Source organism: Falco cherrug, chromosome 2, assembly GCF_023634085.1.
Source record: "Falco cherrug isolate bFalChe1 chromosome 2, bFalChe1.pri, whole genome shotgun sequence".
In the NCBI taxonomy this organism is placed as follows: Eukaryota; Metazoa; Chordata; class Aves; order Falconiformes; family Falconidae; genus Falco; species Falco cherrug.
This window is the reverse complement of record NC_073698.1, coordinates 92,342,888-92,370,281: the sequence shown is the minus strand read 5'-3', so window position 1 is coordinate 92,370,281 and position 27,394 is coordinate 92,342,888. Positions and strand designations below refer to the sequence as shown.

Here is a 27,394-nt window from a genome sequence, read left to right as displayed (position 1 = left end):
GTGTTGTATAGAGAGTGCACACTACAGTGTAGGAGATAAGAGATTTTGTCTTGCTGCATATCAAGAGTGGGAGTGATGTGAAAGGTCAACAGGGGAAGAAATCTGTGTTGACAAGCACTGAAAAGTGCATCAAATTGGAAGAAGTGCTTTCAACTGATTAAACATGTAGGATTGGAAGGGCTCTCTTGAGACACTGATTTCAATTACATGTTCTGGAGTGGGTGTACACACAACACGTATATGTGTGTGCATGTGTGTGATGTCATACCATCCCTGCTGTAACAGCCCATCCTTACCATTAGGTCTGGTAACCTTAAACTAGTTCAGTTTGGGATATTTCTTTAACACTGTTTATGCCTCCACCATTTTACTGTCAAGTTAGCTTTTTGTTTTCTCACCGAGCATGGTGGCAAAGTGAAAGGAATATGAAATGAATATTCTTGCAGAATAGTTGACCTGACGGCAACCTTAAGTTTGCCAGGCAGGGCTCACGTGTTGTCTGCCTCTTATACCATTGCCCTGCAGGCAACACCAGTGCTGCCTTTTGTATCACTTCCACTCACTTAGCTGGGGGATGAGTCACTTCCCAGCTGGGTTGTGGTCTCTGAAGATGCAGAGTTGGATTAAATGTTTAATTTTATGCGTACACATACACAACTGAGAAAACTTTTGTCTAGTCATATGTCTTTGTCTGCACTGGGAATAAATCCTGATCTTACTGGTTATTTTCTTTTTTGCTTACTAACCTGCTTTCCCTGATGGGCTTCTTGCTATCTCTGACTGAACAAGGACCATAGAAACACCATGGCTACACATACATTATTGAACATTTCAGATGTTTATTAATAGATAAGTATATTGCACTCTCTGCAGTGCTTTCTGTCACCATGCATTAGAAGAGATGTGCACTGGGGGGGGTTTCTTTGCTGCCCAGCTGGGTGTGATGATGTGGGGGCATACGCACAATTGCACATATTCATGGATATCTATAATACGTAGACACGTGCACCTAAAATAAAAATGCCATTCACCTCTCATGGGCGAGATAGACAACTCATTGATGAAACCCTCCAACAGAAGCCTGCTGTCTGTGACTGCATTTGCCATTATTTCGTAGCTGAGAGCACAAAGCTGTTTCTTCCTAGCCACTCTTGGAGGCCATTTAAAACACAGACCAGAGAGCAGGAATAAAAGGAGAGAAAGAAATCACTGGGTAGAGAAACTTCACAGGAATAAAGGAATGAACATATAAAACTACTGTGTATTTCTGAGAGTTTATTGTCTGTCCTGCAGCGGCAGCTTTGAAATACTTTGAAATACCAAGCCTTATTCCAGCCACCATAACTCGTTTGACAGAGCTAGGAAAAGCAGTTAAAAATATGTTCAAACACCACCAGCAGTGATTGAAAGTGTCAAAGCCAAGAATGGGATTAGCATGTGGTACTCTTCACATAAGTGCATATTGCTTAACAGCCTAATCTTCTTATGTGTGTAAGAACCACACACTTCCAGCCCTCTTGAATTATGTCTGTTGTTGTGCCAGTCAACTGAATACCAGGTAAATGCAAAATTCAAGGATCTGCACTTGGAAGTGACATCTAAATCATATGCTTTCCAGTATTTTAATCTTTCCAGATAACTGAACACCAAATACAGATGGGGTTTTGTCCACTTGTCCATTTTTCTCCTGAATAGCTGTTATTTCCATTTGTGGCATAATGGGAGGCAGAAAAACGTCACAGGGATGCCCTAAGAAACCATGATTGAAACGTGAGAAGTTTCACTGTATTGACAAGAAATAAAACAATACAAAGGGCATAAAAGATCATGGTCTTTCTCAACAGTTTCTGCTGTCAATGAGGTTTCTGCCTTTTTGCTTGAGTTTGAAAAATTTGCTAAATTATCCATCCATGAGCACAGAACAGAATAATAATGCTCATGTTTTTGCCCCCATGTAGCTAAAGACTTAACTTGTTTTGTCATGTCTCCCCTCCTGTTTTTCTGGAGGGCAGCTGCAGCCCGTGTGGGTGCAGTCATGCTGGCTTTGCTTTGTACGTGTGAGTGCCAGTAGAAGGGCAAATGTGGTGATCCAGGCTTCAGGTCCAGACCAGTTGCCCAAGCCATGTCTCAGGGCCTGTGCCACTGGATTTTGCTCCTTACATCCATCTTGGACTCAGGTTGCACAGGACAAAAAGTCCTCAGAAATAATTTGGGTTTCTTCTCTGATAATAGCAATAATAAGAAATAATGATGTGCAATGCCATTACAAACCATGTTTTCCATCATGGGCACCCAGAGAGAAGTAACCAAGGAGCAAACCGCCCAAAATGTGGCATCAGTCACCCACGGCCCTGGGACAGTGAGCACTGCGAGGCTGAAAGGGAAATGTCTGCACTGAACAGTGCCTTCACAAACATCAGAGTACACCAGGAAAGCAGGAACAAAAGATGTGACCAAGGATTGGGGAATCCCATTCAGACACTGAACAAATCCCAGAGATGCACAAGAGCAGCAAGGAAAAGGAGACAGGAGGTTTGGCATGCAGTTTTCTATTTCACTGAGAGCTGAGTATCTCTTGTCTTATGTGAGAAGCCCGCTTAGAAAGCTCTGTCAAGGTCTAGGTGGGACCTGCCTCGGCTGTCACATCTCCTGGGGTAGCTGGGCCACACAAAGCTGCCCAGGGGATATGAAGATGGAGAAGTGCAGGCAGGGTCTTCAGCAGCCACCACCATGCTCCTGGTGGTCCAGAGCTCCTGTCCTGTTGTCAAGGTTTAACCCCAGCTGGCAACTAAACCCACACAGCTGCTCCCTCAGTCCCCCCTCCCCCCACCCCCAGTGGGATGGAGAAGAGAACTGGAGGGGTAAAAGTGAGAAAACTCATGGGCTGAGATAAAGACAGTTTAATAGGTAAAGCAGAAGCTGTGCGTGCAAGCAAAACAAAACAAGGAATTAATTCACCTCTTCCCATGGGCAGGCAGGTGTTCAGCCATCCCTAGGAAATCAAGGCTCCATCACGCATAACGGTGACTTGGGAAGACAAACACCATCACTCTGAATGTGCCCCCCTTCCTTCTTCTTTCCCCAACTTTATATGCTGAGCATGATGCCATACGGTATGGAATATCCCTTTAGTCAGTTGGGGTCAGCTGTCCCCGCTGTGCCCCCTCCCAACTCCTTGTGCACCCCCAGCCTGCTCGCTGGTGCGTTGGGGTGAGGGGCAGAAAAAGCCTTGGCTCTGTGTGAGCGCTGCTCAGCAGGAACTAAACATCCCTGTGTTACGAGCACTGTTTTCAGCCCAAATTCGAAACATAGCCCCATAATAGCCAGTGTGAAGAAAACTAACTCTACCCCAGCCAAAACCAGCACACTCGTTCCCATCATCAGATGTTCCCCCTGGCAAAAGGGCTTCAGGACAGAAAGCCATCCCTGTCAGGTGTTGCTCTGGCACTGATGTGAACAGGGTTTCCAGGGGCACCAGCATGTGTCTGAATTTCTGGCTCCAGTCACTTGGGTACTTTTTATATAGAGGTGTGAGGGGGATTGTGGGCATGCCCGTGCCCATGGCTGCAGGTACAGTTGCTGAAGTTAAGGTGAAGTTGCTGTTGCTCAGCTGGGAGATGATGAAAATGCTGAAGAGACAGTAGCCTTATTTGCAAGGAACAGCAGCCCCCACCAACACACTCCCTTTGCGTGGGCATTTTTAATCCTTAGTAGAGATGGGACAGGAAGGTAGCTCATCCAAATAGTTATTTGTGGTGCCAGTTGGTGGGGTTTGCAATTGGCAAGTAGGTCAAGACTTGTGGAAATGTCTGGGCACATGCACAGTTAGGAGCAAGCACAACTGTAGGAAACAGAGCGATCGCCCCACCTCTGAGGAGCTCTGGGCTCTTGTCTCCCTGCTGGGTAAGCCCTGGCACCCTCCCTGCCATCACTGTGAAGCAGCAGCCGCGGAGGGAGCTGCTTTGAAGGTACTGAGCTTGCTGATGCATGTGGGACACAGACAGCAGAAAAGTGACTGTAGATTTTTACCAGCCTTGTAGGTTTAAACCCCTTGGGTGTTACAGTGAAGACATGAGTACTTGGGGGAAGCATACATTCGAGACATTCAGGGCTATAAATAAAATTCACATCAGACTCAGCACTTGCCTCAATTAAACATTTATGCACTAAAATGCGTGATAAAGTTGGATATGTTGCCAGACTGCCTAGTCTTTGAGATAATCTGGTCTTCCTCAGAATAAATATTCTTGCAATGTTTTGCACACAAACTTAGCAGGCGGGAACTCACTGCTGACCTGGGCAGTAGGTGTGGAAGGTTTTGGTCAGGTTGAATTCTGCTGCTGCTGCTGGCATAGGCTTATTTATGCAAAGCTGAGAGAAGATACAGCTTTCTTATGACACTGAATCATTATGATGTTAAATCACACAAGAAGAAAGTCACTGATTTTACCTAAAATGGCTAGGAAAAATGGCATTTTCTAAAAGGACAGGTCACCCACCTTAACACTGGAGGAGAAGGCCTTCCCAAGCAGAGCCTGGCAGGGTGCTGCTGGCCATGGCAGCCTTCGAGAGCATTCCGCACCCCTGCGGCACGGTGGGGTTTCGTTGGGTGCACGGCCCCCAGCTCCTCTGCCTCCTGCAAAGGGCTTGGCTCATTAGAGCCTCTCATAAGAGTAATTGGGCTCTGGAATAAGCTTATTCACTACTCTGATCCTTCTTAATTGTTGTTTTTGTCTTTTGGAATCCAGACTTTACTAAGAATTCAGCAGCTACCGGTTCAGCTTTGCTTGTGCAGGTTCAGGGTGTGACAGCTCTGGGCTCTGTCCCTTAGCACATGGGCGCCTTCCTCAGATCCCCGCCGGGCTGCACACTCTTTCACACCTCACACCAAATTTTGCCTTTGAAGCAGGAAACCTAGGAAATTATCTTTTTTTTCCTCTGGACACCTAATGGCAACTATAATACAGAAAGAAATAAGAGAAAGTTGAGAAGCAGAAGGAGCTGGGGAGGGGGGAGGCAAGTGTCTGGAGAAGCAGATGGAGTTGGAGGGCGGGGGAAACCCCTGGATCTATCAAATAAATAGAGCAGAAATCTTTCTTGCTTGGCCTTTGTGGTGTTATTATTAGAACAACCACGCCTGAGTGCACTAAAGCCACACAACCTTCAAGCATTCACATCCAGCTCTGCTACGGCAGTTTCCTTTTTATGCTTTGCTAAAGGAGGGAGGGAGAGTGAATGAGAGGATGTAAAGACGAGAAGGGTTTATAAATGATAAACATGATCAACTTCGATAAAACAGCTATTTGGAAACCTTCAAAAATCTTCTCATGAGAACAACCATTAGCGTATGTCTGTTTGACATCGGTTGTCAGGAAACCAGCCAAAGTTAATGGATCCACTGAATGTAATGGAGAATCCATTTAAATGGTCTCTTGTCATTTTGTCATCCCACAAGACAAAAAAAACAATTACTTTAGCTCAAGAATGAAATGAACATGATAGTTTATATGATTCACTTGTATATTCTAAATTGATCAAAGCGCACACTAAAAATATATTAACAATCTATATCTGATGCTTGAAATGCAGCATTTCCTACATCTTTCTCTGGTTCACTGTGGTGCCCAGCTGTTAATAATTTAAAGACTGTGGCTTTACAGTTTCTGTATTGCTTTATTTATTATGCGTATTACGATGATGCTGAGGGGCTACAGCCACGCGCAGGCTCAGCATTGTAAAAACAGCCTGCAGTGTAAAACACCAAGCGAAGGGAAGTGCTGGCTGAAAGAGATACCTTATCCCCCTTTTACAGAACAGAGGCATGGGGGGTATTAAAATTTAACCCAGGCTCGTAGCAGAAGCCTATGGCGAAGCTTTGACTGCACAGGTCCTCCACATCTCAGCCCAGTGGTCTTTGACTGCTGAATTACCCCACCACATTGTTGACTTTTTTGTTTTAGTGGAGGTAAAAGGTTCAGCCCAGTGCAGAAAATCAGACATTCAGTGGTCCTGAAAGCTCACGCTCCACTTCTGCGGTTGCATCCTCTGGCTTCAGCTCCCAGCAATGGTGCTGAGCTCCCAGCAATGGTGCTGAGCTCCCAGGGGCCCAGGCCAGAATAGCGAGGGCCAGGTGAGGTGCCGTTACAGTAGCATGGGCAATGTGCAAAGGACATGGAAGAATATGTGTAAAGGACAATGTGCAAGGAATGAAATGGAAGTGGGTCCCTCTTTTGGCAGGCAATCACATCTGGTAGTCCCCTTCAGAAAGGGTGCAGGCTCTCTCATTTACCAGTTAGCTTTTTCTCTCTCTTTCCCTTTCCAGGAGGCTTTTCCAGAGCTTTGCTGCTCAGAGGTTGGGCTGCCATTCTTCAAACATCCAGCCTAATTGCATTCATGGCGGGTTTATACTTACTTGTCCTTGGGCCAGTATTGTCCTCTACCCTACCCGGCACTTCTCCCTCCCCCTGAGCTTCTCCCCTAGTGCAGGCTGAGAACATTCATCCCCGTGTGGCTTTTTTGCCAGCTCTTTTAGTTTCTATTCTGGACTGCTTAGAAAATCCACTCCAGCTTTTGAGTATTTTAAAGGACTCTTCAGTTCAGTGCATATTGTGCAATATTTCTACTTTCTTGGTGTCAGTGGGGCATATTCCCTGGCACAGCAAAGCAGAGTTCCCTCAGGGAAAGGTGAGAAGATAGGGATGTGGCAATGGCTGAGGCGGTGGCACAGGGTACTGTAAGCTTAGTGCCCTATCATTTGAAGATAAGCAACGTATTTTTGCTCTGTTTTTCTTCTGGTACAGCACTATGCACAGCTCTGTCAGGTTTGCTGGCTATGGGAGACTTGTTGGATGGCTGAGAGGTTATGTCATTTTATCTGTGAACAGCAATGTGTGTCTACAACAGCAAGCATGTAGCAGAGTTTTATTAGCTTGGTTTCATTTTTAAGTCTCACACAAAGTATATTAACGCAACTCCTACTCTTCTTATTTGTAAAACGCTGCTGCCAAAGCCAGGGGAGCTTTCTACAAGTTAAATTTTGCAGCAAAACCTACTCTAGTCTAATGAAATGTCTGAACATTTCATAAGTAGGTAAAACTTTCCACTCACTTATTGAGATCTGTCACAGACAACTACTAGAGCTTCAGTCTAGACAGTTTTTTTCTGGGAGTAGGAAGGAACTGCTTGTGCCTGCTGTTTTATTAGCCTCCAGGGTACAATTTGTGATCATGAATATCACATATCCTCAGCGATATTAAGAATGGGTGGGGTATCCTTACTATCACTTACAAATTTTTGTCCTGAGATGAGCTTTCCAAGAAGGCAGTGCAGCTCAGAACAGGATCGGGTCAAGTTGCTTTGTGTTTCGGTACCTTGTCTGTAAGAGAAACATAGTGCTTCCTTACCCTCAAGGGGTAAAGGGAATACAAAATTAGCTCATGCTAGTGGAATATTTACCTACTGCAGTGGTGACAGACAGACAGGCCATCAAAAGCTCTGCTTGCAATTTGGCAACATTCGTTATTACAATGTCAGTAATTTAATTAGTAAATCCTCTTGATGAAAAAACAGCTACAGGTTGCCATCATTCATCCTACAAACCTTCCCACTGTCAATCATTTTTTTCTCACCTTGGTGCCATCCCTTGCACTGACACCATGGACAGTTGCACGGAGCAGCACTGCAAACGTACTGTAAACTGAGTGAAACCCCACCTGCAAAAATCCACTGAGAAGCAAAGCAAGGCTGCCTGCTGGACACAGAGTTCCAGGTCCCTTTGATGGTGCTGAAGCTCTGAGAACCTGAACTTCAGCAGGTCTAGCACCATATTTACACCTCCACTTCCATCATGACAGCCACAAAGTTTTGTGAACTGGGGTTTTTTTCTTATCAAAGAAACTGATAAAGTCTGTCAGCATCCCACATGTGGCAGTATAGTTCCTAGGTTTCTGTTTTTGCATCTGCTCCCTCTTCTTCTTCTTCTCCTACTGTACTTTCCCAGTTACTTTCTCTATAAAAAGCACAGGGGTGCCTTCAGCCTGAGTGAATGTTGTTTTCCATTAAAGAAAGCAACAAAACCAGAAAGAGCAAAGCATCTCCACCAGAGAGCAGCTCTCTGACATGCTGCACTGACTCCCCCTCAAAAAAGGGCAACTGCTTCTGCAGGTCAGAGAGTGCAAAAGCACGGGAAGGAGATCAGAGCCCCGAAATGTGCTAGTTCCTTGGCTGGGGACAGCACACTGCAGTGAATGTCCTGCCGCAACCCCCTTCCTCTGGCTTGGCCTCCCCCTCGGCAGCGCATCCCTTCTCCTTCTCTCGTGGAAGCAGCAAGAGCCCTAGAGCCTGCCAGCAAGGGCCGGGGCCTGTGCTCGCCTGGAGTGGTAAAAACAATGTCGGGGGGGGGCTGGCCACAAAATACCCATAGTCTCAGTGGGCAAGATGGAGGCTGGAGAAGGGGGCTGGCACGCAGGCCGAGTCGCTAAGGCAGGGTTACAAACCCCTGGTGGTATTCTCCGTGGGAGAGGGCTCTGGCCATCAGTCTTGTGTGGGACTGCATTGAGATGGAAGCTGCCTCTGCTCCGCTTGTGGCAGCTCCTGTGGGCTCCCGCTGGCCGGGAGAGATGAGGCCAAAGGACAGGAGCCAAAGGTCAGTGGGGTACCAACCTGAGGCGCGGTGGCCATTTGGTTCCTTGCGGGGAAGGGGACCCCGGGACATACCGCCACCACCCTTCCTCCCATGTGTGAGGGAGCACGCCTGCCTCGCACAGCTCTGTCCTGTAAGCAAACAGCTGGAGCAGCTCCTTGGCGTTACAAGGGGAGACGACTGGAGAGACTGTATCGATGCCTGTGGAAGAAGGAGCAAGCCCAGTGCTATAGCTGAGCATGTGCCACGTGCTCTGCTGTGTTACACGGGGTGCTGAGCACCGATGGGACAAGCCTGCTCTGTGCAGCTGGCCAGGGCAGAGCACTGGCATCCCCCACAGCCCCCCTCTCCTGCTTTGGCCCTTGGAAAGCCAGCTGCTGTGTATGCTGAGGCTGGGTACGCCTCTCCCGAGTCCCAGCGCTCCAGAGAAATTCTCTCAAACCTTTAGTGGACTTGGTTCATGTAACTTTCAGAGGCAGACTTCTGGGATTTCTCAGTAGAGGAACTGAAGTGTTCCTGTCCCTCAGAAGTCCCTGTCTGTTAAGGGAACCTCTTCTGATAGGTGACAGTTAGTCACTCAGCAGGGCGGGCAGTTAATCTCAGTCGTTACATGCTGGAAGGCAACAAGCCAGCAACCTGTATCAGAAGCCAGTCGCGCGTAACATGATGTAGTGACAGAGCATACTGGCAGCAGAATGGGTAAATGGAAGACCCATTCCTCCCTCTGCCCTTACTCGAAATGTCACTGTGGGAACGTTGTGTAGCTTCTTTCATTTTCATTTTGCTTTCTATAAAATTACTATCCCTTTAGTCCATGTATTTAACACTGATATAATATCATTGCACTTGATTGCCTACATAGAGGCATTTGCAATCTGGCAAAAGGGCATTGTCTAAATGCTACGTGGTATAATGTGGTGTGGAGTCACAAAGAAGATAATGGTTGCTGTTATTTGGTGGGAGGAGAGGTGCTGTAACATCCCTAGTGCTTGTTCTTAGCAATGCTGTTACAAGCGAGAGCCTTTGCTTTTCAGCTGCATTGATGTAAGAGAGGCTAGGAGTCTTACCTTGCACTGTGGTTTTATCCTACAGCTGTCTCCAACCTGGATGCAGAGAGCAAACTGAGTGTCTATTACCGAGCACCTTGGCATCAGCAAAGAAACATCTTCCTCCCCTCCACCAGACCACCTTGCGTGGAGGAGCTGCACCACCACGCCAAGCAGCACCTGCGAGCCTTGCACAGAGGTAGGTGCTTGCACACTCTCCAGCTCCAGCTCTGCCTCCACACAGGTGACACCTCTCCATGGTCCCCTCCAGGCAACAGCAGGGTGCTTAGGCACAGGCACAGGGCTGTGGGCACTGGTCTTCCACTGGGACTTAAGTACTCAGGCTAAGAAATAAAGTTTAAGATATAATTCTAGCAGTAGATTGTGCCCTTTTCAGCTTGTTTATGATTACTAGACTAGGGCTGAAAAGGCCTTTTTACTTTTCCATGTTACATTCTTTGTTTATATGTTTTTCTATTAAAGTAGATACGTCTGAATTGCATGAGCAAATCTGTGCACTAACCCCAAAAGGATGGAGGCACTGAGTTTTTCAGCAAGTCCATCTTGTCTTCCTCCACTGAACACGTTAATCAATGCCTCAGCTCCAGGACAAATAAGATTTAACTTCTCAAGGACTGAAAGTGGAGCCCAGTGGTATTACAGAGTCTCTACAGAAACTGAAATATCTGCTCAGGGTTTCCAAGCATGATGCTAGAGAAGATCTGCATCCTTCAAGGGTGGCAGCTGAAAGCCAGGTGATGCCCCAGACAGTTTGGAATGGTCAGGCAGATGTCCCCTCCTCAGGCCAGGGAACGAACACCTCCTGACGTCACCTAACAAGCTGATGACCTGTAGTCTCAAAACTCAATCATGCAACACAGGGAGGAAGCGGGAGCAATCAAGATCATAACCAGGCTCCTGGATCCCTGCCATAAAGGGAATTTACTAGGTGCAAATGTCTGGATGGTCCTACCAGACCACACTACAGGGAAGGCAAAAGATGGGCAAAGGTCAGTTTTTACTGGGAACCTAACCAAGGGAAAATTCTTACCAGGAGGCAAGGAGAAGTAGGCAAACAAGCTTGTCTGTCTTCTGTGCCGTAATGAAGGAGAAAATCCGTGCAGGTCACCCTTAAAATGTTCAGCAGCAGCCTCCTGTGTTGGAAGTGTTTTGCACCAACAGCTATCATTACCTTGCTCATTTATTATTGTTATCAAGTTATAATAATAATCAATTACACGGATCTGCAGAGCATCTGTTAGCTGGATAAGATGTTGCAATTAATTACTGCATTTGACCCTCTCTGCAGATTTTAGTTCAGGAGCACACTGTGGGTGCAGTATGTCTTCACAGCACTGCAAAGAATGATACAGCTAAATTGCAATCACAGTAGTGCCGGAGTAGAGCAGAAGCTGGCTTTTCTGCTCTTAGCAGCTCTGCTTTGCAATTGTCCCAGGACCAGGCTGATCTCTGCCTGCCATCTTGTGGGCAGGAGAAATCCTGACAGCAAACGCCTCATCATTTTAAAGTTTTAAATCTCAGTTTTGGCAATTTCCTATCCTCTGTGTTTAATGGCAGCTGTGCAGGTTCAGCAGGCAGCTTTTCATGTGCTGCTTCATTTTATTTTCCAAATAACTGCATATACTGGAATGAAATTATAATCTGAAATTTACTCTAAGCATGTTTGTTGTGTCTCAACTCTTTCTTCTATCAGAATTTCACTATCTCTTTATCTGTTTAACCAGGAGTAATTAAAACTAAACATTAGATCAGAAAACAGCTATGCTAGCAGCAGACATTGTTGACTGAAATGTAGACATGTGCATTAGGTGAATCCATCATCACCTTCCAGCAGCACTCCACGCGAACAGTAGTTATCTGAAAGCCACCTAAAATTAGAGACGGGAAGTCCATGAGCATTCTCTCATTCACTTGGAAGGTTTCAGAGACTTGGGACTGATGCTGGAAGAGTACTGAATATTGTGAGCCTATAGTGAAGGAAGACTCCTATGGGCCTGGGATGGAGAGATCTTGACTGTTTCAGATGATCTCCTCCATGCTGAGACACAGAGCTGCCACTGCAACAACCTTCAAAATGTCTAGCTGGTGCTCAGGACCTGGCACTGCCATGAAGCCAGGGAAGGAAATGCTACCTGGGGCTGTGTTTCCTTCTTTCCCCTCAGAGAGGTATATTTTATATGGGTAGAGTGCAGGTGTTATGCATCTCGACATCTCAAGGCCACAGGAGCTGCAGGTCCCCGTTGGGAATCAGGCCTTAGGTCCCAAGCACCTAGAAGGCAGCTCCTTTTGTCACTTGGGATAAAGGGTAGAAATCCCATTTGGGAAGAATTCAGCTTCAGTGCACACACTGGGGTGTGTTCTGTGAACATTGCTCTTCCAGGGGCTGGGATGTCTAGTAAGTGCTTGTCCTCTTCAGTTGCAACAGGGATCGTAGGTACCTGTCAGTGGGGAAGAGGAGGACCTTCACTTCTGGAGTCCTGTTTGTGTCTGTGTTGTTTTGTTAATAGAGATATTGATATGTTTTTAACACTCTGAAAGACTCGTGTCTTCTTTCTCATCCAAAACAGAACATCGAAGCCGAGGTGATAACAGAGAGCAAAAAGCCCAAGGCCCCATCGCTGTGGTGGCTCCCCCCTTTCCTCCCTTCCCTGCAATCTGCAGTCAAAAGAGGCAAGCGATAAAGGACTGGCACTTGCTACCAGTAAGTCTTTCACTACAGCTATCACACATGAACACATTATTAGCACTGTGGGAACTAAATGCAGCAATGCTTCGCCAGTGTTGCATCCCCCTCCACCGCCAGGTACAACACAGCTGACCGTAAAGACTGTCAGCAGCGTAGCTCAGGTTGCAGCTTCCAGCAGCCAGCCCCAGGGTTGACATTTCCATTAAGAAACCTCTTATTTTTAACCTGTGGCCAGCGCACATCCACACTCATTCACACACTCCTCCGCAGTCCTTCACATTCTCCGCTCCTGCTTTAGGACCCTCCTGTAATTTCAGAAAGCGCTGTAATTTCAGCCCTGGTATTAGCATTGCCAGGAGCCAAGAACTCAAGGCCTCTGAGTGCTGGCTTGGGGCTTATGTGTGTGCAGATAGGCTCAGCAGCACTTCTCCAGCTACAAGGAACTACACTTTCCACGTATGTATGGGCAATGGTCCTCTTCTGCAGTGTCCACCTCCATGCAGTTTTTTCAGGTGCTTCGTGTCTCACACGTGTCCTTGTACCCAGCCAGGCAGGAATTCCAGCTGAAGATCTGGAACTGTATGTCTGTGCTGACTTGCCACTGCTGCACTAATTTGAAATCAAATTAGTGTTGACAGTAAGGTATTTATCATCGTTAAAGGAAATGCACCAGATCCACAAGTTTAACCCCAACTGGGTCTATATTTTCTACTGGTTTCAGCACCTCTGTGGCTCTGGGTGTTTGACCCATGCAAGTACCATAGTAGCTACATTCTGCCCTGTGCCAAGAGCCATTGCATTCCTCAAACCAGTTTAAACTTTACAGGTCAGATCTGGATTTGACTTTTAAGTGATGCATGTCTAATTCCAGCCCTCAGTGCAAGGATAGATCTCTCCTGCATCTGCAGGTACAGGGACATTGGCATCTACAGAGATGCTACACTACAGATGTGGTAAGTGTGTAGCTACTGAATCATCACTTACTTACCTTAAAAAACCAAGCACATTCATCTTAATCCATTATATTAACCGTATGGAAATAGTATAATGGTAAAGGAATCACAGTGTAAAGCACCTGTCCACGGAACAAAACATCAGCTAGCCAGTCCATAGAAAGAGTTGTTTCTCATTTGGAAGCATGAAGTGCATGATAAGGTTTTGATTAGTTTGACTGTTCTGGCTTTTTGGCTGCTTATCTGGATAATTTTGAGGAAAGCATCACCATCACTGAAGGCTTTGAACTAGTTAAACCTGCAGGCCATAGTTATGATTCAACTGAAGGAAGGCATCCTGGTGCTACAGGACAGCATAGAAAATTGTTGAAGACAGAAAGAAGCAGGCTTACCTGTTTCTCCTTTATAAGTCATCATCAAAGTTAGTGCTGTTGTAGGGTCATTGAAAGGTAAAGGAGAGGTGACCCCATGTTACGGATCAGAACTAGTTACAGCTAATAGTTTGAGCAATATGTTGAACATCAAGCTCTCAATATCAGATGGGGAACAAGGCATGTCTTGAAATTGCACACTCAGTGGCGAAAGGCCTGAATCTTTACTGTGTTTTGAAAACAACCAGTGCATTTTAGACATTACTTCCATCTGTGGAACACAAAATAAATGATGAGCAACCCTCTGAGTCCTGTATTAACAAAATCAAGTCATGCTGAATCCAGATGTCCTGGCTTTATCAGCAAGTCCACCTTTTTCTTTTCAAGAGGGAAAATATTAAACTCTGTGCCCACCCATACTGGATTTTTTTTTTGGAAGCTGACCAGGTTCAGTATTCCCTAAGGAGGAGCAGACAAGAGCTGCTTGGAGGCTGTCGTCCTATCAATTTCAAGGCATCTGGCAATGCTGTGCTTTGGTAATTGCAAATACGCTGAGGCCAGAGTACTTCAAAGTGCCTTGACCCATTTCTGAGAGAACTCCTTGTTTGTGGGGCAACCCTGAAAATTAGAGAGAACAAAGCGAGATGAAGCTGCACATGAATGCTCTGTCTGGCAGAAGGTTAATCAGAGATTTTTACAAGACACTGCAACAATGAATAGCTAATTGATATTGTGCCAGCCTTCATGACTTAATGATATTATTACAAGAGAAAGTTGAGAATGCTGTTACTGGCTAGCTTGCCCTTTTTGGCATAAGCTTTTTGACATCTGCAGATGCCCGTCTTCTTCAGGGACTGTCATTAATGTTTGATTTCAGTCTGATTCCAGTCGATTGTATCATCTATTCTCCAGTGAACTAAAGATGTTGAACCCCACAAGAATTTTTATTCATGGCACAGCAGGCTATGGCGTATTCCACTTTTCTGATGCATTGGAAAGGTGCTCATGAAAGCAACGCTAAACAACAATAAAAGCCCCTTTCTATGTTTCTTATGAATTAGGAAAGGGATTGTTTCTTTTAATTTAGGAAAGGGATCAATGGGAAGATGGGACGTTTTTAGGAGTTACAGGATCTGACTTTTCCAAACTGACCGTCTAAGTTAAATGTATGCATTAAGGTACTGAAATAAGTGCTTTGATTTTGAAAAATGTTCAAATTACCACTGTGAGACCTGTGAGAACTGTCACTACCGAAAGCTACTGAAAAACAGGTCATCTATGTCTGAGACCAGCTGAGACTTCCACATTTGTAACTTTTGCCTTCTGTTTTTATTGCTACCAATTAAGTGGCTATCAGCTTTTCCAAAGATCTTGTATATTGTGTAGTAAACCTAGAGAAAATCAGCCACAACAGATGAAGATTTACTTTTAAGCCTGACTGTCTTTACAGGGAGGAAGATGCTGAAGTCCCACAAATTCCAAGAAAGACCAAATGAATTCAAGTCCAAAGCGACTAATGCCAGTGTAAATGGGTCTGGAGGGATGTTTTGGACTGTTCCATCACAAGATCATTTTGTCAAGTTCAAGAAGTAGAGAACTAGAAATTATGTAGGATCTTTTGTGTCCCGGGCAAGAGAAGTTTGGCATTAGCTTTATAGTCTACTCTTGTCACAGGAACTGCCCTGATTTGTCTGATGAAATGTCCACATAGCCCAGAGGCCAGAAGGGGAACCCTCAGGAAAGAATGTAAGAACAGGGCACAGTTTATGCCATTTATTGTCCCGTGATTTATCCTTCCAGTTTCATACAGAAATTGGTTACAGACCTCTTGAGCCAGAGATCAAACACAGAATAACAGCCACCAAGGAACCTCTCTGTGTTGATTTTAAGACTTGTTTGATGATTTTTTAGCAAATTTACACCTTTGGCCTCAACACCTTCCTGTGGCAATGACTTTAACAATATGTATCAAAAAGTATCTTTTGGTTTTTTCAAACCTGATGCCTCATAATTCATTGCATCCCTTCTAGTTCTTGGACTGTGAGAAACAGTAAGGATTGCTTCCTCATTCCCTTTCTCCGTGCCCCTCCTGATTTTGCAGACATGATTTTACTTTCCTATCCATCCTAGTCATTCATTTTTAAAGCTGAAAAACTCTAGCATACTTAGTCTCTCTTTACACAGAAGAACTGTACAACCAAACACATTTATAAGTATCATTCATTCAGGCATTTTTGCCAACAAAGAAAAAAACCAAAACAAACCAAAACAAAAATAATCCAAGGAGAGTATGAGGAAGTTATGGACTTGCTGAAATGACAGAAATATTCCTTACACATGTTCCCATGACAACCCTGCCTGTAGCACTGCTGAGGCCAGTCTCTGAGTGCGAAGATGCTGTGTCATTCCAACTGCATTTCAGCCTTCTCTTTCATTTTCTCTGCATTTTTTCTTTCTTCGGTTTCCCCAAGTCCAGCCAGCCAGGCTCTGAAATCTCAGTGTTCAAGTTCAGAATGTCATGGGACCACGCTTTCTCAACCTCCTCGTGGACAGCCGTTATAATAAAACAAGGGAGATTGAGCAAGGAACTCAGTATTTGGAAATTCACACTCACAACCGCACAAAGTATAATAAGTTGCACTTAATTATTATTTAAGGAGAAATCTAAGGGACAAGAAGCAGCAGATTGTTTTCCAGCCAGGGTTTGCTTCTCCCCGAGACCTCAGCTAGAGCAAATGTGAAGGGAAAATAATGCATCAGGTAATTTTATAATTTTATTCCAGCTCCCTGCCATTTCAAAAATATTCCCTATGGTCTGCTCTGGGTTGTTTTGTCCAGCAAAGGGAAGCACGACTGAATGTACTAACTTTCACACAGTTTTTTTCTGAAGGCAAACAAAGCCTCAGTAAAAAATAACTGAATGAAGGACCAGGCACAAGTTGGGTTATGTACCTTCTGTGTGCAAATCCTGCCTGTAGCTGTTAGAAATGAAACCTACCTGGCATTATTCATCAGCATGTATAGCACTATCTGTGCAACGAGCCTAATACCTACTAGCCTGTATTGTGGGATGATTATTTTGTACCTTCATCTGCTGGAATGCCATGTGTGGTATGACTTCTGTCAGAAAACACATCTTATTTTTGCCTTTACCTTGTCAAAACATTGGAACAGCACATTAATCGTTAAAGGATTGTCAGTACTTTAACAGATCACATCTGTGATTCTCCAAAAGAAAAGAAAACTCCCACAAGCAGATGAAACAAAAACTTGAAGAGAATGAAACATATGGAAATACAAATGTTGGGAGCAGGTAGGTGAGCAGGGTTGTGTTTTGCCGCAGAAATAACATGGTCAGAAATATTCCTGTTATTTTCTCTTTAGTGTCAGTTGACAGTGTAAGAAAGCTGCTGTATAGGTACAAATGTTAATTTCTAATTAAGTAGTCAACTGTGCTCTGAAAAGACTGGAAGTCTGCTAACCTTTTATTAGTATTTTTTTTCCTTTTACCAGACCTTTAATTTTTCCAGCATGTAAATCAATACCATTTTCCCTAACTCCTGTGAGTTAATGAAGCAGCAGGCTCTCCGTTTTACAGGGCAGAGAAAGGGACAGTTCACCTAGGGCTGCAGAAGGAGTCAGTACTCGACTCATGTGAACACGGGATTAAACACTAGCTCACATTTAACTCTACATGTTACCTTTCCAGTACATGAATGATTGCTTCCAAACAAGAAGTCAGGATACACTGTTAATAAGTACATATTATTTTTCTGTTCATGTAGAGTGAAAGAATCCTTGTGTATGTTCTGTTAGCTGCTGGAAATGGACCAGGCATGAAGCTTACGGATGCTGAAGTTACGTGCTGATGCTCTGTTTGGATGAATCACTCATGTTATTCATAAGGTCATCCTGGGAAGGAAATTTCCCCCACCTGGTGCTATAGAAGCCTGAAGTCTGAAACAATATTGATCCCTTACGCTTTTTATAAGCTGCAACTTTTAGGTGGCAGGAGTCAAAATTAATCCTCTGGAGAATAGCGCTGTGCTGCTAGCTGCCTCCTGCCCTCACCAAGGCTGTGTCGGCACTGCCAGCACCAGCCCTGTGCTGCTGGGGGTTGTGATGCAGACACCAAGATTTCCGAGACATAGCAAGGTAACACCTTGCCTACGTGGTCAAACACAAATGAGGGGGAAGGAATCAACTCAGCCGTGCCTAAATTTGAGAAATATTTTGAGGATAAAGAGCATTTTAAAAAAATGCTCTTGATGAGGCTTTAGTATTCTCAAGACATCTCTAATTACATGAAGAAAAATTAGTTCTTTATTCTTGGGTTTATGTTTTCCCTCTCGCCTTTGCACTGTGTTCAATACGCCCTGTGCACTAACTTTGAAATCCCGGTATCTCCTGTAATGCTATCACTATAGGTAAGGCAGGCTACATACATGATTTAATGCAAATGATGCTTCTTGCACTAGTTTTCTCTTGTATTGTTAAGAGCCTGAACAACAGTGGCATCTCAAAGCTTTGGGTGATGGAAAACAGAAGAGGGGCTGAAGTGGCATTTTTATCCTGTTATTGGGCCATTCATTTCCTCCTCTGGATCCCAGCTCTGGGACAATAAATAGGGCAGGCCCATAAATTGCCAGGCTGGCAAGTTTGTTGACTGCTATATTGCTTCTTTATCACTGCGCTGATGAGGTTTAAGATTTTCGTTCATTGAAAGGGTGAATCGTATGTCCTGACTTAGGTACTTGCAAGTGACACTAGGCTCTTCCTAAAATCAGGCTGGGGAGAGTGTTCAGGGATGGTTCATCTCACCCCAAGTTAGCTGCTGAAGGAAGGTGAGCTGAATTGCTCTGTGGCAACGCTGTTTCTCTGTAGGGGAACCCTTGCTGACTAGTTCAGACTTGGGCATCTGACTTTTCTGTTGTAGTGCACAGAAACCAGAGACTTTCACATTGAGGAGATGTGGGGCACTGAGACATCAGTTCACGCACATATGCAACCAAGATTTGTACTGCAGAGCGGTTTCGTGAGCACAGTGGCACCTCTGCAAGTGAAGTGGATGGGATAGCTCAGCAAATAAAGATGCGCACATATGTCAGAATAAATCCCTATTCAGGCAATTACGCACCAGTTTAGTTTCAACGCAAACTTAGCCCAATAAAGAAAAATTCCTATTTAAAGTATTCTGGCTTTGTATTTAACAGATTGATTATCGCTGTTGCTGTTTGCCAAGCACACCCACACAAAAGAAATTAACTTTGAAAACTGCCTAACTGCAGATTTGCCCATCAGACCAGAACAGCCTCGGGTATATAATAATAATTTCTTGCTTAATTACGTGTTTACTCAGGACATTTAGAGATATTCTGGTTTTCTGAGTGAATGAGAACGCTGGAAGAGCAGCAGCTCTCTCCCTTCCCCAGCGTGGAGATGTCAAAACGCTGAGGCTGCTGCTATATCCCAGCATGCCTCGGCTGCCCGGCAGCGGGCACCATGCAGGAGCAGGCAGTAGGTGACCTTGGGACTCCTTGGTGAGGTGGCAGTGGCACCATCTTTCTAAAGGAGCGCTGATGTGACAGCAGGAGCTGAAATGTTGCTGGTCACCGTTTTTGTCCTACCTCTTCCTGGTAGGAACCTAGAAAATTTGTCCTGCCATGCTTAAACAGGGACCTGAGACTTCAGCACATCAAATGATGTCTGTGGGTGCACGTAACCAGAGAGGTGTTTTCTCAGAGGCGTCAGGCAGGGCAGCGCACGGGGGAGGTAGGAAAGCCCTACACCAACAGGACAGACCGATGGGTAGCCAGACCTTGCTTGTGTTGTCTGTAGCCCACACTACTCTCTCCTAGGCTAAAGTCGAGGTCCTGCTGTTCCTCCTGGGGAGGTTTGCCCCTTAGTGGCTTGTGCACGTAGCTGTGCTGGGAGCTGGGGCTGGGAGGTCCCTCCCGTCCTCTTCTCCTTGTGTGCTGACTAGGACCATGATAGGACTCTGTGGGACATTGCAAAGATTTTCATATCCTGAACTTGTCAGCAGCATTTGTCTCGTCATGCCCCAACCCTCCCCAGAGATCTGCCCAGTACCTTCCATGAGGAAGCAGAATTTTGGTTCGTATCCTGATTTTGATAACTGCAGTCAATCTGCTCAGAGCAGGTGACTGGAAACTCAGCCCAAGGACCAAGGGTGAAATCATCCTTGGGTATCTGAACAGTAGACTGAACTAGTTGATGTATTTAGCATCTCCGCAGCCTTTGTTACAAGAATAGAGGTGTTTCTCCTGTGATAAGGACCTTTCCCAGCTTGGGAGAACTGGTTTTGCACTGACCTCAGTAGAAACTAACTTACTGGAAATGTTGACTCCAAACAGTCCTCTTCTGATTTCCTGCCTTGGTTCTCCAGTAAGGCTCACGGGCAGCTCATCTGGAGGATTCCTGTGGGTTTAGTCCTGCACATGGGACCAAGGCAATGCAGAAGGTGTTGCTTATCTAGGAAGAGAGTAGGAAAAGATGGGGAATTAGGCTTTTTGAGACTCCCCACAGCTTTATTCTTTTTTTTTTTTTGAGAAGAGACCATATGATGCGAAGTCTTGCAAACTGAGGGCTTGTGGTTCATCCATCACAGCGGTGTTCATAATGATTGGAAGGAAAAATGTTCATAGGATTATTTGGCGGATCTTCCAACCACTGCAGGGGGAGATAATGACCCCCACTGAGAAACGTGTGCTAGAGCTTTCCAGTGTGATCAACAGGCCTGGTTTGTTTATCTCCTTTTTTGTTTTATTTCCTATTTTAAAAGAAGTAATACTTCACTCCTTGGTTTTGCAAACAAGGCATAGCAATAAACCAGCGTTTCTGCTAGAAGAGGATTTGGGAGGTGCCAGGGATTCAGCAAGACCCAAGTCACTGTGGCTATCCCTGTTTGTCCTTTCAAGTACTATAAAAAGTGACAAAAAGCCAATTGGCTGTTGTCACTCCGACACAACCTTAGAGATGTAATGATAACATCAGAAAACCTTAGCAATCAATGTATTTGATAAATCACCCTCAGGACCAGCATTATGTATGTCCATTGCTTAAATACCTCATGCAAAAAATTTCCCTTATGTTATGAAATAGTTTAGTTATAATGTAATTGGATACATACCTTGCGCTGCTTCAGCTTCAGGCAGTACACAGTTTGAGTTACCAAATCAGTACGATACCAGTCAATACAATGCAGTTGGACAATTTAGGCATGTCTGTACAAGAGGGTTGAACCAATTTCACTGCAGTTTTGTCTAATCTGAGTAAGCAAAATCAGCAGAGACTTCACAGGCATTCAAACCACTCTGTGGGCACAGTTTCTTGAGCTGCATTTTGTAGAGAAGTAGTCTGTTCTGGGACACAAACCCATCAGTAGGAAACAAGGTGAAAATCTCAGGTTTTTTTGCCTCTGATGCTGATTTATCCAGACAAAAATGATGTGTTTTTACTGGAAACATTTTGTGTATGTTTTTATTTTTAATTAAATTTAATTTTAATTTATTTTTTTTTTTACATTTCACATTTATAGTTTAACAGCACTCGTTCGCCCTCCCCAGTTGAGTGTTGCCACATGACCCCCTGGAGTAGAAAGGTACTGGAAAAACAAGCAATCCTCAATTAACAGCCCTGTCTCACTCTTCTCCCTTCCAGATCCTCCTAACCCTTCCTCTTGCTTGCTTTTCACTTGCTAACTTTACTGTGCTAAAAGCCTTTTCTGTTTTTCTTATGTCAGTAAGACACGATAATAACTTCTGTTTTCTTCCCCTCTTTCATTCTTCACCTTGGATGGGTTTCAGGAGCTCGTGGCCACAAGGCCACCTCTTTCTATAGCCTCCTTTAAAAGGCCTGAACTGGGACAGACCCTCTAGCGCTAGCGATTGCATTTCATTCTCCTGCAATGTTTTTGCCAAGCGGCCCCTTTTCTTCTTCTTTTTTTTGTTTTTTCTAAATGGTAAGAAATTGTCCAGGCAATGCCAGCATGCCAGCAGGTATTTATTCTATGGCCATTTGGTGATGCCACTGTTTGGAGAGGAGGAGCTCTGGCAGCCAGGGTCACTTCGCCTGCTTTGTCCAGCACTTCATTGTCATCCAGGGGAGGAATCGGAAACAAATGCAGCTTCTCTGTGTGTGTGTGTGTGTGTGTGTGTGTGTGTGTGTGTGTGTGTGTCCATGTGTCCATGTGTGTGTGCAAGGGTTGGTTTTTTTTGCATGCATGCATCAAACTGTTGGAGGGGGAGTTACCTAGGAAACAAAGTCTTTTGTGCTTGAAGTTTATATGAGCTATTCACGTCTGCCGGGGATCAGCACAAAAGCTGCAGGCAGAAAGAAGGCTGCGATGTTTGACTGAAATCCTGCGTGGGAAAAGGGGGTTTTCTGTGGGCGGGAGGAGGAGGAAGCGTGCGTTGTCTCGGGTCTGGGGGTGCTGTGGGAGGTGACACTGGCGAGGTAAGTAAGTGCCCTCCAACAGTTTAAATAGTAGCTGCTGAGTTAAGGTCTTAAATGTTTTGGGGGCCGGGGCATAAATGCTGTTTTGTAAGCCTGAGACAGTTAATTCCCCTGGGATTTGTGACGAGCCTGGGTGGAGGAACGGCAGAAGTACAATGGCAGCCCGGGCGTGATCCTGCGGTGTTCAACGCCTGCCTGCTCAACGCCCTGCCAAGGAGCAGGAGAGCAATATTTTATCTTCACGGTGCTTGCTACCGAAACTAAAACTGGCAAATGAAGTGTAAACAGCAGGCGGGGTGGGGTGGGGGGTGGGGGGGGAGGGCTTGTAGTTAAGCAGTTGGGAATTCAGGACTGAAGAGGAAAGCCGGCCTGAAAGGGATTGCAATTCATTTTTAAAAACCAAGAGGCAGATGAATGTCCTGGGCTGGTTGAAGAGTTGTCACAGCTTATAGAAGAATGTATTAATGGAAAAAGGGAGGGAAATTAGGCAGAAAAAGGTAAGTGTTTCTCCCCTCCGTCCCTTCCAAACAAGACAGGAACTTTTTTTTCAAAAGAACCCCCAAACCCGAGGTGGTAGCCAGCACCACATGAAAATGCACTTAATTTATTTCTCTTTTACTAGATGAAATTATAGTAGCTTTGCAAGACAGGGTGTTGTTGGGGGATTTGTTATTTCTTCCAAAAGAAACCAAACCGTCTGTGTTTCTTCCATACAGTTTACTTTTCTCTCCATTTCTTCATTTTCTGAATCTAGTGCTTCTCATAACTCGCTGTAAAATTGTGCATCATTTCTAAATAACCCTTTGAATTTCTTCTGGTGGTGGCTACTCTTCTCTTTGGCCACTGTCCCCCTACCCCAGCACTGTTGCCTGCTGCTTCCCACCAAATAGCTGCTGGGTGGCTGTAACTTCAATCTGCGCGTGGTGTGAATTTGTAAAAATGAAATGTGAATGGTTTTCTGAAGTACGGAGGGGTCTTCTTTAAAACTTTGGTCTTTCTGATGCTTGTTCTCACGTAAATGTTAGATGGGGCCAGTCCTTGCTATTAATCAGCGGACTCAGGTTTTCAAAAGGTTGCAGATACAAATGAAAGCCCATGTGTCTAATGCTGATGGTAATTGATGGCACGCTTGCAACGGCTACCCAGGAATGCAGGACATACCCCTTCTGACAGAGGAGATGCCCTGTAAATATGCTGAATTGCAGTATGTTGAGGTATTTATTTGTCTCCTATTAGCAGGATGTTATTTTGCCATTGGAGAATAGCTTGTGTTGCGGGACTTAGCTAGAAAGATTCCTCCTTGCATCCCTGTAATTGATTTCTGATCTGTGTGTCTGCTTTGTTTCAAAATTAGCCTTGTGTGCCTGAGTGGGAGACACTGATTTTGAATGTATTCATTTGCAGTCCCATCCACCAGAGGACGAAGATACAGATGTCATGTTAGGGCAGAGGCCGAAAAATCCAATACATAATATCCCTTCTACACTGGATAAACAAACCAATTGGAGTAAAGCACTACCTCTCCCAACTCCAGAGGAGAAAATGAAACAAGATGCCCAAGTGATTTCTTCTTGCATTATCCCCATCAATGTCACTGGTACAAATCTCTTCTCTTTCTTTTTGTATTTATTGCATGGTTCAAGGGAGGTCAACTACTTATTTTGTTTAATTTATTTGAAGTCACGGGATTGTGCAGTCTGAGGGTAAAGACCCTAGCTTGAGGATTTAGTTTCTGGAAGACAGTGGGCTAAATTCATCCCTCATGCGTGACCACTGGAGTCACTGAAGCCGCATCTAGGATTAATTTGGCCCATGTTTTTGGAGTCGTTATACTGCGTAATGTAACACTGGTTCCCTGTATAAACAATGTACTTTTGTTGTGTGTATAACCTAGTCTGTATTTACAAAGACCTCAAATAACTTTTTGAATGCAGCTGACTGAAGTAATGCAGAAAGCCACCAAAATTAATCATATGATTATCATGTGTAGCAGGAGAAGAGAAACTAGAGAATGTAGGCTACTATTTGCAGTGCTTTAAACATGCGAGGCATGACTGTGTAGCATGCAAGCCATCGCTCTGAGATCTCTTTACATGCAGCTATGCTGAAGGTATAGTAATGGCATTTTCTTTTATTTCTATAACATTTGGATACATCTGATTAGATTTATTTGAAGGAGAATTTGTTTATAGAAGTAGCAGGTATATCACTTATTAAATGTGATAGATGCTTGTTTCCAGAATTAAAAATCAGGCTGTTTTCTCTTTTTCTCTTTCTCTCCTTCCAGAGGGCTATGGTAAACATAAAGTTGATCTGAATTTTCCTCAATAATATTTCACACCAAGTTCTGATTAATGTAAGAGCATTAAGTGGGCTGACTTCCACAGTTAGAGACTTGAATATAAACCATCAAGGAAAAAGCAGGAAGCTTTCAGTTAGCCTTCATTCCCGAGAGAAAATATTTGTATTTAATCCTATTTTCCCAGTAACTGGGGGGTTGGGGGGAGGTCACAGCCCCTCGCATCCCATTGCTCTTTCCCATGTCTATCAGCGGTGCCCAGCATTCCTGCAAGTCAGCCTGCAGGGTTCACCGTGGTGCTGGAGAGGGCTGTATGCCCGCAGCCCAGTTTCAGCTCCCAACTGAGGGTCTCTGGGCTTTGGGGCTTGCGGCATATCTGTCCTACAGTATCACGGTGACAAGTTCCCATCTGCTCCACCACCAGCTGCATGAATTCTCCTGGTGATGGCAACACGGTCCTGCTTCCCCTTTGCCCCGGCAGCGGAGGTGACACTGCACAGTGCTGCCAGCTCTGCCTGCCCTGCCTGGGGAGGTGGCAGCCAGGAGCAGGTATCCCCGCCACTGGGATGGTGCTTCTGGCCAGCCAGGTTCCCACAGGAGGGAAGAGCTGCCTGTATAGTCCCCACGGGGCTGGAAGTTGGAAGCCAGCTGGTTGAGTGGGCAAGTTGGGCACTGTCAGTGGAAATCCCTGCGGAAGGTCATAGATAGTGTGGCATGTTTCCAGGAGGTAAAGCTGGTGTTAAAATGATGCGCTCTCTAGATCCAATATAGGACCCTAACTGGTGTAGGTTTTCTAACATGGCTAATGTCACCTAATGCAGTTCAGAGGACAGTTAGGTCTGGGACCAATGTTAACTTTTCCAGTAATAGCCATTTTTGCCTAGACTCCACCTGCCATACATTGGAACCAAATTTCCACTGATCAGTTTTACAGATCAAGAATGGTATGTAATCTTCTGGATGTTTATGTGTATCATTCTCATTAGCACTAATGGGAATAATTTGTATGCGTCACGGGGAGGATATACCCTCTTCCACTTTCCTCTCGGAGATGACTCCCGTGCATCTGGTTCACAGAGCATGTTTGGCTAACTCACAGTTGCTGGAAAACCAGCAATGATGCTGATTGATTTTTCGTTTCAAAGAGTTTGCTTTCAGTTTTCTGTTTTTGTTTTTTAAGCTTCTCCCAACCCTGAGAAATGTTCACTTTTTTGAAAATGACTGTTGTTGGAGTTTACGGCACTTTTGTTCCATATTAAAGAAAGTTCTTCCTCTGCTTATTCCAGGGGCATTGGTGGTTACAGGACATCTGTCTGAAGCCTCTATTTCACTGTAGTAGATTTCAAGAAGAACTTTTACAAGAAAGTTACTTTTTAATGTTTTACATTGTTACGTAGTGTAATATGTATGTGTATGTCTGTGTATAATTATGTTTTATATAATTATACGCTATTAAAATAGAGCTTCTTCTCAGGATTTTTTTTTCCCTCTTGTTTGGTTTAGTTTGTTTGTTTTTCTTAAGATTACAAACCACTGTACCAGCGATCCTTATGTTAGTGTTTTTATGGACCTGGCACATTTTTTCCGACCTATCCCATGTCAACTTTAGAGAGCACGAGTGTACAGTTGTGCAGAAAGTCAGCGCAGATGGGCGCTGGTCTTCTGGTGGGCCTCATTTTAACTCTATTTTGACAGCACAGTGTAAAAAACATAGTGAAAGACACTACCCTGTGCTAATGCCATGGAAACATAAAGAAAATGAGGAATTCTCGCCTATTCTGTATGGCTGTGGTCATAAATAAATGTGCCCATGAACTTGGGCTCCTAAATCCAAACTGAGAATCTTGATTGACTGCATGACCCAATTCCCAGAGCGGACTCCCATACATCCTGCTGTGTGCTGAGAACTTGCAAAAATCAGGCCACTTACAGATGTACAAAAATAAATAGCAGCTGCCTCTTCATGTCACCCTTGGCCATGTGTCATCATCACAAAGAATGCTCTCTAAACTTGCACAGGGGCTTGGTCCCATTTTAGCTGTCTCCTTCCTTTTTGAATGTTAGCCCCCTTGGCATATTGGTCTCCTAAGAAGTGCCCAACTACTGCAGTATGGCATTATAAACTTAAATTGTTTTTTTATGCTTAGTTGCTTAAAATAAGTCAGGCTATAGCTGAACAGATCATGCTTTGCAGATGAGTTACTGTCATTGTGCCTATGACAGATGGATAAATAGATATAAAAAAGATGCCCTGTTACCAAGAGCTCTCAACTCTATTTTTCTTCTTGAATTTCCTTTTTTTTCTTTTCTTTTCTTTTTTTTTATTTTATTTTATTTTTAAGACTTCTGTTATTTTTGGCAGACCAGGCTGCTGAGGGGGAGCTGGAATTAGATGTAAAACTGTGGTATACTGTGATATAATTTACATAAGAGCTACATAAGGGCTCCCTTATGTTTATTCACAGGCTTAATCCAAGCTCACATACCTCCACTGTGTTCCAGCCATGAAAATTTGTTTACTATTTCTAAAGGCTAATGAGACCTATTTATGGGTTGCAGGAGTTGGTTTTGACAGAGAGGCTAGTATACGCTGCTCTCTTGTTCATTCACAATCTGTACTACAGCGGAGACGAAAGTTGAGGAGGAGGAAAACCATCTCTGGCATCCCCAGAAGAGTGCAACAAGAAATAGGTGTAGTATAAATACAAATCTTCCGTAGATAGCTTTCTAACCAACTTAAATTGCAGAGATATGAGCTGGTAGCCAGCCTTCCAAAGAAATGAAACCTCAAAAGCGTAAATGCTTGTGGAGTTTGGGAATTATGTGGTTTGTTTTTTTGATTTACTACAGTAAGCAAAGCTATATTACTCCATATGGCCTTGATGGACCAGGAGCCTTACTG

General features: G+C 44.5%; 1 protein-coding gene across 4 annotated transcripts in view; it reads left to right on the top strand.

The window, feature by feature from the left end:
- Window positions 1-27,394, top strand: part of NHS (NHS actin remodeling regulator) — a 261,491-nt gene that overhangs the window by 224,502 nt on the left and 9,595 nt on the right. The window contains exons 2-6 of one of the 4 annotated variants that reach the window (XM_055702290.1): window positions 9,734-9,886; window positions 12,276-12,409; window positions 21,277-21,339; window positions 23,598-23,790; window positions 27,052-27,183. In XM_055702290.1, coding sequence (XP_055558265.1) covers window positions 9,734-9,886; window positions 12,276-12,409; window positions 21,277-21,339; window positions 23,598-23,790; window positions 27,052-27,183 — 675 coding nt within the window. Of the gene's footprint in view, window positions 1-9,733; window positions 9,887-12,275; window positions 12,410-21,276; window positions 21,340-22,513; window positions 22,691-23,597; window positions 23,791-27,051; window positions 27,184-27,394 lie in introns of those variants that run through there. The other 3 variants (XM_055702292.1, XM_055702291.1, XM_055702294.1) reach the window with 3 other exon arrangements.